A 14,456-nucleotide genomic window follows, 5' to 3' on the forward strand; every position below is an offset into this window, starting at 1 on the left:
TTGGTCAAAGGTTGTGTTTACACATTATATTAATCGCTTGCTTACTGGACACTTTTACCCCTTCTTGACCAGGCCAATTTTCAGCTTTCAGCGCTACCGCACTTTGAATGACAATTGCGTGGTCATGCAACACTGTACTCATATGACATTTTTATCTTTTTTTCTTTTTGAGACAGATAGCACTTTATTTTGATGGTATTTAATTACCACTGGGTTTTTTTTTTTTTTTTTGCTAGACAAAAAATAAATAAATAAAACGATTTTTTAGTTTGTTAGAAAATTTAGCAAATTAGTAATTCTTCGCCTTCACTGATGTGCGGTGCTGAGACTGCACTTATGGGCACTGATAGGCTACGCTGATGGACATTTATGAGGCAGAACTGATGGGCACTGATGGGCGACACTGGGGAGGAGAAACTGATAGGGGACACTGATAGGGGCTGCACTGATGATCAGTGCCCTGATTATCTGTGTACATGTCCCCTGTGACACTGGCCAGTTACTGGCTCTGCTTTCCTCAAGCTGTCACAGATTGTGTGGAAAGTACTTCCAATAACCAGCAAGTCTGTTTACACTGTGATCAGCTGTGTAGACATAGCTGATCACATGGTAAAGGGTCACTGTGATTGGCCCTTTACCTCGATCTGTAATCAGCTGTGTCGGAAGGACACAGTGATCACACAATGTGTTGGATGCACGACCCACGAACAATAAAGATGCTCTGTAGCCCTCTTTTGGTTATATTGTGGTATGTAAGTGGTTAACCATTTCCCGACCGGCGCACGCCGATGTAAGTCGGCAGAATGGCACGGGCAGGCATATTGGCGTACAGGTACGTCCAATCTTTAATGCCGTCCTGCCATCGCGAGCCGGTCGGGACCCCCGTGAGTCTGGTTGTGGGTCCCGCGGCCTCGATTGCCGTGGGCATACCTGTGATCGTCTCACGGGGCTGCTGAATGGAGAAATGCCGTTGTAAACAGCATTTCCCCGTTCTGCTTAGCAACTAGTGATGCTGATCTCTGCTCAATGTGATTGGAGCAGAGATCAGTGTTCACTAAATGAAAGCCCAGCCCCTCACAGTTAGTAACACACCCCTAGGAACACTTAACCCCTACACTGCCACCCACTGGTTAACCCCTTCACTGCCAGTGTCATTTACACAGGAATCACTGCATTTATATAGCAGTGATTGCTGTATAAATGACAATGGTCCCAAAAATGTGTCAAAAATGTCCGATGTGTCTGCCATAATGTCGCAGTCACAATAAAAATCGCTGATCACCGCCATTACTAGTAAAAAAAAATATTAATAAAAATGCCATAAAACTATCCCCTATTTTGTAAACGCTATAACTTTTGCGCAAACCAATCAATAATCTCTTATTGCGGATTTTTTTACCAAAAATATGTAGAAGAATAAGTATCGGCCTAAACTGAGGGAAAAAATGTTTTTTTATATATTTTTGGGGGATATTTATTATAACAAAAAGTAAAAAATAATGCGTTTTTTTCAAAATTGTCGCTCTATTTTTGTTTATAGCGCAAAAAATATAAAACGCAGGGGTGATCAAATACATCCAAAAGAAAGCTCTATTTGTGGGAAAAAAAGGACGCCAATTTTGTTTGGGAGCCACGTTGCACGACCGCGCAATTGTCAGTTAAAGCGACGCAGTGCCGAATCGCAAAGAGTAGTCTGGTCTTTGACCAGCAAAATGGTCCGGGGCTGAAGTGGTTAATGCAGCCCATAGATTACTTGATTTTCTTTCCTTCTACTATGGGTGGAAGGAAATAAAATCACTTCACTCCCCCATCAACAGAGTCCGTGATGATGGAGGAATCCCTCCAGCAGCCCTATGCCCTATTCTATGACAGGCTAGTTCTATCCAAGGCAATCGATGGTCCCTGCTGAACCAGCTGGCATTCAATCCATGTATGTCCACATGTATGTATGTATGCATGCATGTAAGGCCACCGCAGGGCTGTTTCATTCAATTAAAGCTAAACTAAACTCTCTCAATCAACATTAAATATTTTTTAATCCTTCTGCTACTAGCATTAGGAAATATATAGAAAAGTACCGTATACTATATTTTCTTGTTTTGACTTTTGTTTTTTTACATTTCTTCAGTTCTGGTTCTTCATGGTTTATAGCCTAGCCAAAATTATATCTACCATGAGTCTTTTGTCTTTCATCTGGAGGAGGGGAGGAAGTTAATTCTCAGCTAAGCACACCCTCCTGGCTGCTCGTCTGGGCTAAGGGCAGATGAATTCCATGATGTAAATGCTAATTGAATCATCTACCCTTACTCAATATGGCATTTATTGGTTTGTTTTTTAAAGTGATTTCTCGACAAAATTAAGCAAGGAACACAGAATTCTCTCTTCCTCCAGTTAAACCATTCCCTCCACAGTTAGAATAACTCCTTGGAGCACACTTAACCCTTTGATCGCCCCTGATGTTAACCCCTTCCCTGCCAGTGTCATTTATACAGCGGCAGTGCATATTTTAGCACTGATCACTGTATTAGTGTCACTGGTCCGCAAAAAGTGTGATTTAGTGTCCAATTTTTCCACCGCAATGTCGCAGTCCCGCTAGCAATACATGGCTCAATCTTTTTATTTGGTCAAGTTACCTTTTTCTATCAAGGCAAATGTAGATTTCAGAACATCTGTTTGTGAAGTTGTAGGGTCAGGGATTATCATCGGTTTCACTCCAGCTCTTGTTCTGGCCTGGCAAAGTAAAATGTATATCAGGTGAAATCTGTACAAATAATAACCTATCATACAGTATGTGGTAAGGAAGGGGTGGTGTATATCTAAACCTAAAAACAAAAATGTAATATAGTGCAGTTTTCTAGTTTGTAGATATGGTGGTTTACATTAGTTTTATTTTTTAGGCTAAGTAGGCAAGCAAGGAAGCACTCGTTCACGTAGGCGCACTTAAAGCGTTGTAAACCCAACATTCCATATCTGATATATGCCTGCTGTACCATGTACTTGTATGAAAATGTATCCTGTTTAGTGATGGACGAACTTCCGACGGGACGTTTCGCGAACGCGAAACGCGAACGGACACAAACGTTCGCGAAAACGACCGTTCGCCGCGGGCTCCATTGACTTCAATGGGAGGCGAATTTCGCAAACCTTTAGGTCGAATTTGCGGCCACGGGGTAATTATTAGGGGGTAGCACGTAGTCCCACCACCTGGACAATAGCATAATACATGTATGAGGTGAATTTGGGATCGATAACTACAAGCATTTTTTTTTTATTTGGGAAATTGTTCTGACAATTCAGGACTATGGAGCTAATGAAGGCAATGGAGGAGAGGGAAGGTCAGGGACCAGGGTAGGCAAACAAGAGGGTGCAGGAGATACAGAGCACTGACAGCAGCACCGTAATACAGAGCACTGACATCAGCACCGTGACATACAGCGCTGACAGCAGCTCCGTGACATACAGCGCTGACAGCAGCTCCGTGACATACAGCGCTGACAGCAGCTCCGTGACATACAGCGCTGACAGCAGCTCCGTGACATACAGCGCTGACAGCAGCTCCGTGACATACAGCGCTGACAGCAGCACCGTGACATACAGCGCTGACAGCAGCTCCGTGACATACAGCGCTGACAGCAGCTCCGTGACATACAGCGCTGACAGCAGCTCCGTGACATACAGCACTGACAGCAGCTCCGTGACATACAGCGCTGACAGCAGCTCCGTGACATACAGCGCTGACAGCAGCACCGTGACATACAGCGCTGACAGCAGCTCCGTGACATACAGCGCTGACAGCAGCTCCGTGACATACAGCGCTGACAGCAGCTCCGTGACATACAGCACTGACAGCAGCTCCGTGACATACAGCGCTGACAGCAGCTCCGTGACATACAGCGCTGACAGCAGCACCGTGACATACAGCGCTGACAGCAGCTCCGTGACATACAGCGCTGACAGCAGCTCCGTGACATACAGCGCTGACAGCAGCTCCGTGACATACAGCGCTGACAGCAGCTCCGTGACATACAGCGCTGACAGCAGCTCCGTGACATACAGCGCTGACAGCAGCTCCGTGACATACAGCGCTGACAGCAGCTCCGTGACATACAGCGCTGACAGCAGCTCCGTGACATACAGCGCTGACAGCAGCACCGTAAGCAGCCCCAGGAGGAAGTCAGCACAGCACAGGGATGGTGTAATCCCCTCATAATAAGAACCCCCAGGAGGAAGTCAGCACAGCACAGGGATGGTGGGAGCCCCTCATAATAAGAACCCCCAGGAGGAAGTCAGCACAGCACAGGGATGGTGGGAGCCCCTCATAATAAGAACACCCAGGAGGAAGTCAGCACAGCACAGGGATGGTGGGAACCCCTCATAATAAGCAGCCCCAGTAGAAATATGACACCGCTCAACCTCTTCAAAGAGGAGGGTAGGGGCATATAGTACGGTGTGCTTTTTTGGGTCAGGGAAGTGAGCCAAATGAATTAAGAAGGTCTGTGTGCTTGATTCCAAAAATTGTTTATAGACATATACATGGTCTACTGATCACATCTGTTGAATTCCTCCGAGATCCATGCCTCATTCATTTTTAGAAATGTGAGGTAGTTAACACTGTCGTGAGCTAGGCGAGTACGCTTATCGGTCACAATCCCCCCTGCTGCGCTGAACGTCCTTTCGGACAGGACACTGGATGAGGGGCAAGCCAACAGTTCGATTGCAAATTGGGCAAGCTCTGGCCAGAGGTCAAGCCTGCCCACCCAGTAGTCTAGGGGTTCATCACTCCTCAGAGCGTCCACATCGGCCGTTAACCCAATGTAGTCGGACACCTGACGGTCTAGGCGTTCCCTGATGCTGGATCCGGATGACACCTGTCGATGGGTCGGCTGAAAGAATGACCTCATATCCGAAGTCACCAACACATCTTCAAACCGGCCTCTTCTTGCAGGCGCTGTTGGATTGGTACCCGCAAATCCTTCTCTGGGAGTGGGAATTGCTCCTCTGCCAGCGCACGCAAAAGCAGAATGCAGCATTTCTCGAAGCAAGGCCTGGAAGTGCTGCATTCTGACAGCCCTCTGCGACGGCGGTAACATTTCCGCCATTTTGTGTTTGTACCGGGGATCTAAGTACGTTGCCACCCAGTACTGGTCCTTGACCCTCATGCTTTTTATACGGGGGTCCCTATTAAAACACTGGAGCATGAAGGCCCCCATTTGCACTCAAGCGGAAGGTATGTGGTGGTGGTGGTGTTGTTGGTGGTAGTGTCTTTGGGGGTGCACATAGCAGAGAGTGAAGAAGAGGGTGCAGATCGAGAGGATGAGGAGGGTGCAGAAGAATAAGGCTGAGTGAGCCACTCAACCAAGTCTGGTGCGTCCTTTAAAGTAATTGAACGCACCTTCTGCAACTTCCCACTTTGGCTCAAGGCTGTTGCTCCTGCCCTACCCCTACCACCCCTGCGGAAGGGCCTGCCTCTTCCTCTGCCTGTCATTTTTTAAATCACCCTGTGACAAAACTCTTAGTCCCTATACCGCTGAAGGACTGCTGCAGTATAGGGCAGCGGTCAGCAGTAGTGCACGTCAACCCTATGTATTGTGGACCGATAGCGGTCCTTACAGAACAGCAGACTGTACTGCACTCAGGCCTATGTACCGTAGCACCCTATACCAAGTTACCAGTCCTTATAAAAACTTTTGTGGACCAAGCAGGTTGTGTGTTAGTGATTAGCAGACTGTACGTCAGTCCCTATACCAATGAAGGACTGCTGCAGTATAGGGCAGCGGTCAGCAGTAGTGCACGGCAACCCTATGTATTGTGGACCGATAGCGGTCCTTACAGAACAGCAGACTGTAACGCACTCAGGCCTATGTACCGTAGCACCCTATACCAAGTTACCAGTCCTTATAAGAACTTTTGTGGACCAAGCAGGTTGTGTGTTAGTGATTAGCAGACTGTACGTCAGTCCCTATACCAATGAAGGACTGCTGCAGTATAGGGCAGCGGTCAGCAGTAGTGCACGGCAACCCTATGTATTGTGGACCGATAGCGGTCCTTACAGAACAGCAGACTGTACTGCACTCAGGCCTATGTACCGTAGCACCCTATACCAAGTTACCAGTCCTTATAAAAACTTTTGTGGACCAAGCAGGTTGTGTGTTAGTGTTTAGCAGACTGTGCGTCAGTCCCTATACCGCTGAAGGACTGCTGCAGTATAGGGCAGCGGTCAGCAGTAGTGCACGGCAACCCTATGTATTGTGGACCGATAGCGGTCCTTACAGAACAGCAGACTGTAACGCACTCAGGCCTATGTACCGTAGCACCCTATACCAAGTTACCAGTCCTTATAAGAACTTTTGTGGACCAAGCAGGTTGTGTGTTAGTGATTAGCAGACTGTACGTCAGTCCCTATACCAATGAAGGACTGCTGCAGTATAGGGCAGCGGTCAGCAGTAGTGCACGGCAACCCTATGTATTGTGGACCGATAGCGGTCCTTACAGAACAGCAGACTGTACTGCACTCAGGCCTATGTACCGTAGCACCCTATACCAAGTTACCAGTCCTTATAAGAACTTTTGTGGACCAAGCAGGTTGTGTATTAGTGTTTAGCAGACTGTGCGTCAGTCCCTATACCGCTGAAGGACTGCTGCAGTATAGGGCAGCGGTCAGCAGTAGTGCACGGCAACCCTATGTATTGTGGACCGATAGCAGTCCTTACAGAACAGCAGACTGTACTGCACTCAGGCCTATGTACCGTAGCACCCTATACCAAGTTACCAGTCCTTATAAGAACTTTTGTGGACCAAGCAGGTTGTGTGTTAGTGTTTAGCAGACTGTGCGTCAGTCCCTATACCGCTGAAGGACTGCTGCAGTATAGGGCAGCGGTCAGCAGTAGTGCACGTCAACCCTATGTATTGTGGACCGATAGCGGTCCTTACAGAACAGCAGACTGTAACGCACTCAGGCCTATGTACCGTAGCACCCTATACCAAGTTACCAGTCCTTATAAGAACTTTTGTGGACCAAGCAGGTTGTGTATTAGTGTTTAGCAGACTGTGCGTCAGTCCCTATACCGCTGAAGGACTGCTGCAGTATAGGGCAGCGGTCAGCAGTAGTGCACGGCAACCCTATCTATTGTGGACCGATAGCGGTCCTTACAGAACAGCAGACTGTACCGCACCCAAGCCTATGTACCGTAGCACCCTAGACAGACCAAGTTACCAGTCCTGATAAAGAGCTTTGTGGAACAAGTGAGTTGTGAATGATTAGCAGACTGCAGCAGAAGGGCAGCAGTCAAGTATAATATTCTTTCTATATTTGGAAGAAAGAATATTATACGTGTACAAGCCTATTACCGTACCACTGATACCAGTCCTGAAAAGAACCTTTGTGGAACTAATAGTAACAGCAAGTCTTTAAAATTATCCTCACTGCCTGACACACTGCTTCCTGCCTGTCCCTATACAAATTGGCAAAAAAGAGTAGGCTGGAACGATTAGCTGGAACAGCTCTTTTGTGGACCTGATAGTAACAGCTAATGATGATGATGATGATGATGATGAAGAAAGACTAATCTGGCTGAGCTGTCCCTAAAATAGCAGCATACAGCGCTCTGTCCCTTTATCTAAACTGACAAAAGAAACTCAGGCTGCTGACCTAACACCTATACCAGTCCTGAAAAGAACTTTTGTGTACCAAATAGCTAGCGTTTTCTCTGTCCCTACTCCACACAGGATCCTTTCCCTACAGTGACAGAAGAAAGAATGTAAAATGGCCACCGGATCGGGTGTATTTATAGGTTAGGGGGAATGTCCAAGTGTCCATGAGCTGTCATGTCTCAATTGGTTGTCCTGTAACACATGATAAACGTGTCACGAAAGGTTAAAGTTCTTGTATACATTAAACACGTAAGTCCGCCGGGGCGAACGACGGAAAAAGGCGTTCGAACCCGCGGACGGCGAAAGTCGGAAATTCGCCGCGAAACGACCGCCGGGCGAACCGTTCGGCCATCACTAATCCTGTTCTCTTTGTATTGCTTCATTTGTGTGAAATCCGTGGTGATCCTCCCAGTCCCTCTGCTTTGCTACTAAAAACTGACCACCCTAGGCATGAGAAAACACCGTGGTCAGTTCTCTAGCTGTGCTGGGAACTCAGCCTGCTTTGCTCCAATGATCAGACTTGTCCTGAAACACCCCCCTGCACAGCCATTCACTGAGAAGCTCAGTGTGCTGCAGCTTCTCCTCCCTCAGCTCTTAGGCAGCTGAGAACAGAGGGAATGTGATCACTTATAAAAAAAGGGAAAAAATATTTATGTTTTGCCTTTAATTTCTGTTTAAAACTGAATGGGTTGTTTTACAAGGTGATTGTTTACAGTCACTTTAAGCATACCCCTGTATGAGGGCTGTGTTTGCCTGTGTTCCATCAGATTTGGCATCCCGTCAGATGTGGTAATGGAAGTGACTTTCTGTCAACGGTGGATGCGTACACTCGTCGTTCCCTAACCTGTGTATGCATACGGCTGCTACCAGGTTGCCTAATCTGAAGGAACACCTGCACTCAGAAGAAGACAGTGGATATCTTACTACACCCAGCTCAGTCTTTAATGTAACAGTAAGTTTAGCAATAAAGTGAGCGTACAGAAATATAATACATTGGCGTCTCTCATGCTGTTTGCATGTTTCAATTGTAAAGGCTAAAGGTTTAGTGCCTTCTTTTCATTACAGTGTTCTGTCAGATTAGGCAACCTGTTAGCGGGTGTATACATGCGTAGTTGACGGAACAACACTTCCGTTACTTAATTTGATGGAACACCTGCACAGAAAAGCAGAGGTGAAAAAAAAAATAATGCAGCCACCATATTTAAGGGCTGATAAACTGCAGTATATTACATTTTTTGGACTTTTTAAGTTTAGATGCTACCCTTTCGTTGCTAGAGCCATTTTTGTGTTTTTTGCGCATGTGTTTAAAAAAATCATTTTTGGCCTTAACAATAGTTGAAACCCCCACACATTATATATTTTCTAATTGCAAAGACCCTTGAGAAAAAAAATGGTAGTTTGATTTTAGCACAATGGTTTATCAGGCACAAAATTTCAGTAAAAAATATATTAACTTCAGGGCACAAAAACGCAATCAATACCCAATTTTTTAGGTTAAGTATAAAAATAAGGCTGCAATAACTAGAGACCAAACATGTAAAGCTTTAAGGCTAAATTCACACCTATTCATTTTTAGTGCTTTTTGCATTTTGCAGATTTGCACTACTGTCCATTTACCATGGTTTCCTAGGGAAGACGTTCTGTATTGCAAATAACCAAAATGCAAAAAGCACTAAAAATGCATAGATGTGAATCCAGCCTTAATCTGGGCATTCCCACAAAGTGACAACAAACTGCGATACCCTATATTTTGTATAGCTGATGCTTTCAAAGCCCCTACATACATATTTCTATGGTACACATCTGGTGGCAATGCCCCATAATACATACCGTAAGTCTTGGATCAAAATATTTTTGTTTTTTATACATGAAATTACCAAAATGATTATTATTAAATCCCCTGAAATTTCTCTTTCAAAAATTTGATACGAGTTTACCTAAACACATAAAATTTTTAATATCTTATACAATCCTAGCCACTAGAATAACCATTGTGCATTGGAATCAATCTGGAACGTTTGATTATGTTATACAAAAGTTAAACTGGGTTATGAGCAATGATAAATTGACTTGCATTTTAAATAAACGCCTAACTATTGCATAAAAAATGTGAAGACGGTACATAAAATGAGCTAGGGTTGCTGCACACCCGGATGCAAATACAAAAAATGGAGGAGATTTCCCTGTGGGGTTTTGAATTGCAGCAATGGAGTTATACATTAGAAAAAAATATTTTATGACAACAATTAATAGAGTTACATTGGTATAACCGTTGTTAAAAATATGAGCTCTGTGATAGAAATTGCCACGCATACAGAAGATACATACAAAATACCGCTGAACAGTCTATATTGAAACATAGCATGAAATATCATAGAAATCATGCGGAAAGGGCCCATGCTCTTTCAGAATGTTTTTTATGATATTTCATGCTATGTTTCAATGTACACTGTTCAGCGGTATTTTGTATGTATCTTTTTTATGTATGCTAATTTCTATTACAGAGCTCATGGCAGGACAGAGGGTTGGGCCCAGGGGCCCTGGTTGGTCATAGAAAATTACTGCAGCTGTCATTTGAAGACCTCCTGCTTCTACCGCCGCAGCTCTTATGACAGTAGCATTAAAAGAATCAATAGAAGATTGGCCCAGAAAAGAAGGGGCCCAGAAAAGGAGATTTCACCAGCTGAATGTGCAGGTGGTGAGGGGGGTAGTCAAGTTGCTTTGCTCTGCATGAGCAAAGCACAGGTTCACTTTAAGTTTGATGTCTTAGTAAGTTCATTACCTCTTCACAGACTTTGTGCCAGTTCATACGAAAGATGTAGGGTATATAGATGAAGTTTTGCAGCAACATTGGTATAAGAAATCCACTCCATAGACCTTGAAGACAAAATATACATTTTAAAAATATGTACTGTATGTCTATTAGCACCAGATGCAATGATAACTGATTTGCAAAAAGAACCAAATTGTGAAATCAATTAGCATAAACAAATCAATTCAGATACAGTCATATCAGAAAACTATTTTCCTTGAGAATAAGTGTTGCGTTATTTAGGAATCTTTCTCTCCAATTATTATTCAGCACAATAACACTGCTATGAGGGCACATTTGTTAGTTGCCACACAGTACTTAAGTTCCTGTGCTTCTAGGCCCCATAGTAATTGCATGGTCTGATATGATGATAGTTAACCACTTCAGCCCCGGAAAAATGTACCCCCTTCCTCATCAGAGCACTTTTTTGCGAATCAGCACTGCGTCGCCTTAACTGACACTTGCGTGGTTGTGTGACGTGACTCCCAAACAAAGTTCACGTCCCTTTTTTCCCACAAATAGAGCTTTCTTTTGGTGGTCTTTGATTACCCCTCCATTTTTTATTTTATGCGCTATAAACAAAAAAAATCGACAATTTTGAAAAAACACATTATTTTTTACATTTTGCTATAATAAATATCCCCAAAATATTATTTTCCTCAGTTTAGGCCGATACGTATTCTTCTACATAAGCGATTACTGATTGGTTTGCACAAAAGCGTTTGCAAAATAGAGGATAGTTTATGGTATTTTTATTAATATATATATATATATATATATATATATATATATATATATATATATATATATATTTTTTTTTTTTTTTTTTTCTTTAAATGGCAGCAGAGATTTTTATCAAGACTGTGACATTATGGGGGACACATCGGACATTTTTGACACATATTTGGGACCATTGTCATTTATACAGCAATCATTGCTATACAAATGCATTGATTCCTGTGTAAATGACACTGACAATGAAGGGGTTAACCACTAGGTGGCAGTGTAGGGGTTAAGTGTGTCCTGGGGCATGTTTAACACTGTGGGGGGGGGGGATGGCTGTGTGTCACACGTCACTGCTCACTGCTCCGATCACAGGGAGCAGAGATCAGTAACACTGTCACTAGGCAGCACGGGGAGATACTTGTTTACATTAGCATCTCCCCGTTCTTCCTCCCCGTGAGGCAATCGCGGGTATCCCTGCAGTGATCGAGTCCGTGGGATCCACGACCCCACTCACGGAACTTGCCACGCCCACTGGCCCCCTCTTAAAGGGCAACATACAGGTACGTGATTCTGCCTGTACAAGCCCTTCTGCCAACGTATATTGGTGTGAGGCAGTTGGCAAGTGGTTAAAGTGGTAAAAAAAACAGCTTCCATCTTCACCCAGTCTTCCTTTCAGGGTCGTGGGCTCCAGCCACTTGAATGGTCGAGCTGAGATGACATCACTCCTGCGCATGTCTGCGGGAGTCATGACCTAAGGACAGCTCTCTCAGTGAATAGCATGTTGTCCATTGAGAGCACAGTGAGCATGCGATGGTGACCCAGTGATCAGGTGACGTCACAAGGGGTGAACTCTCCAGGTGATGGCCACGCCTCATGGCTATATAAGAGATGTCAGACAGTGGGTGACAACACAACGGAGGAAGACAGCCTTAGAAGATGTGGCTTTTTTTTTAACGGGTAACTGGCAGTGAGGAAAAGGACAGCACAAGAAGAAGACAGCTCGAGGCTCGTCACAAAACAGCTTTTTTTTAACATTTCACTGCTTTTTGGGGTGAATGGGTAGGGATACGATATACCCGATATCCATTCACATGGGGGGTAGGATCTGGGGGCCAATAAGCCCCTGCCCACAGATTCCAATAAGCCCCTGCCCGCAGACCCAGACAACCACAGCCCAGGGTTGTCAGGAAGAGGCCCTTGTCCCCATCAACATGGGGGCAAGGTGCTTTGGGGCCAGGGGAATCCCACTGACAGCTTATGACTCATCGGTTGTTAAGGACATGGTGTCCAGCTCCCCCCCCTTTGCAACCAGCTATATACAGTGTTTAAATAGAAAAATAAAACCTGTAAAACGCAAAACACAGCAAGAATCACAACACAAACACAACACTTGCATTTCTGGTGCAATTCCATTAAATCTATTACATGCAAAACGGGGAACAAAAGTCCCCGGCCCTTTCCAAAAAACACACTGGCTGCAAAACACAAAGCGCATAGATGTGAATGTGTATCACAGGAATCCATTTTTGAAATGCAAACTGCAAAAAAAAGCATAGGTGTGAACATAAAGGTAATGGCTTAGCATGCAACCATCACATAGGTCCACTTACGTCGGCCATACTTGGATCGAAACTGGGCTTGGCCGAAATGTTATCCATGTATGGGCAGACTGGTTGTATAAAAGTCGATCTGCCAACCGACTTCTGTACATTCAGCCGATTTAAAAATGTCTTCACGATAAGTGTGTTCTGATGGTGGGGAAGTCTTGATGTTGTTAAAATACAAATGCTTGGAGAGAGTGATTCCACCATCCACCTCAAATGTGTGGATGAGGGAATCAGATCATTTCTTTTCATTCAACTTGCTGGTTAAGCAAAAAAACAATAGCCTGCCTTAGTCAGTCTGTTGTACATTTAATGTAATTTTATGATTTTTTTTTTATATTCTCTAATTATTGTAATTGTTCATGTTTGGAGTTGCAAAAATTTCAATATTCATTGGTAATCAAGCACTGAAGGTTCTTGTTTTTTTCTTTCTCTCTTTTTAAAGGATAAGTTCACCTTTTGTAAGATGCTACATGTTACACCCATATTCAGGGTATAACATGTTACAAATGTACTGACCCCAGTACCCCCCCACTGCCATAATCGAAAGAAAACAGGGTCGTAGAGGGCTCTGTTCGGCCACATCATTCATTCACAGTGTTCTGTGCAGGTTTGCGTTACATCAGAGGGAGGCGGGGTCACCCATACGTCATTGGAGAAGCCCAGCTGCATCAGAGGGGGTGGGGTCAGGTGACGGGTGGCCCTGCCCTCCGCATATAAGAAATGTCAGGCTGCCGGGATCCCACAGTGTCTCCTCCGTGGAGACAGAAGATGGATGGATTCGCTGTGCTGGATCAGGTCAGCCATCGCTGGACCCGGAGAGATGATCATCCATCGCTGGATAGCAAGAGTGGATTACCACTGCTGGAATCTTTTTTTAAAAAATTTATTTTTAATAAATGACTTTTTCAAAAGTGTGTTTGTCATATTTAACTATTTTTTACACTTTCTTTGTGAAATGGTAGGGGTACTTTTGTACCCCCTTACCATTTCAAACGGGGGGGGATCTGGGGGTCCCCTTGTTAAAGGGGGCTTCCAGATTCTGATAAGCCCCCCCCACCCGCAGACCCCCACAACCACCGATCAGGGTGGTGGGGACGAGGCCCTTGTCCTCATCAACATGGGGACATGGTGCTTTGGGGGGGACCCCAAAGCATCCTCCCAATGTTGAGGGCATGTGGCCTGGTACGGTTCAGGAGGGGGGCACTCTCTCTTCCCCCCCTCTTTTCCTGCGGCTGCGTGCTCGGATAAAGGGTCTGGTATGGATTTTTAGGGGGACCCCACGTAAATTTTTCTTTTATTTGACGCGTGGTTCCCCTTAACCACTAGAGATCCGCACTATAGCCGAATGACGGCTACAGCGCGGACCTGCTTTGCCGGGACTACGTCTATTGACGCCGTCCCGTGCACGAGCGGCCTGCGCGCCCCCTGAGGGGCGCACGCTCTGTGGTCGGCGAGTCTATGAGACTCGCCTGATCACAGATCCGAGCAAGGGGTCGATCCCGACCCCTTACCACGTGATCAGCTGTGATCAGCCAATGACAGCTGATCATGTGACAAAACAGAGCCGGTAATCGGCTATTTTCCTCCTTGCGCTGTCAGCGCGAGGAGAGAAAAAAAAAGCTGATCACCGGCGGCTGTGATCGGGACATCAGTCCCGATCA

General features: G+C 45.1%; 1 protein-coding gene across 1 annotated transcript in view; it reads right to left on the bottom strand.

The window, feature by feature from the left end:
* Nucleotides 1–14,456, bottom strand: part of LOC143983035 (multidrug and toxin extrusion protein 2-like) — a 289,578-nt gene that overhangs the window by 40,151 nt on the left and 234,971 nt on the right. The window contains exons 15-16 of the mRNA XM_077482262.1: nt 10,433–10,527; nt 2,634–2,730 (exon numbers count right to left, since the gene is read on the bottom strand). Coding sequence (XP_077338388.1) covers nt 2,634–2,730; nt 10,433–10,527 — 192 coding nt within the window. The remainder of the gene's footprint in view (nt 1–2,633; nt 2,731–10,432; nt 10,528–14,456) is intronic.

Source organism: Lithobates pipiens, unplaced genomic scaffold, assembly GCF_037356315.1.
Source record: "Lithobates pipiens isolate NorthernLeopardFrog02 unplaced genomic scaffold, aLitPip1_a1.2 Scaffold_16, whole genome shotgun sequence".
NCBI lineage: Eukaryota > Metazoa > Chordata > Amphibia > Anura > Ranidae > Lithobates > Lithobates pipiens.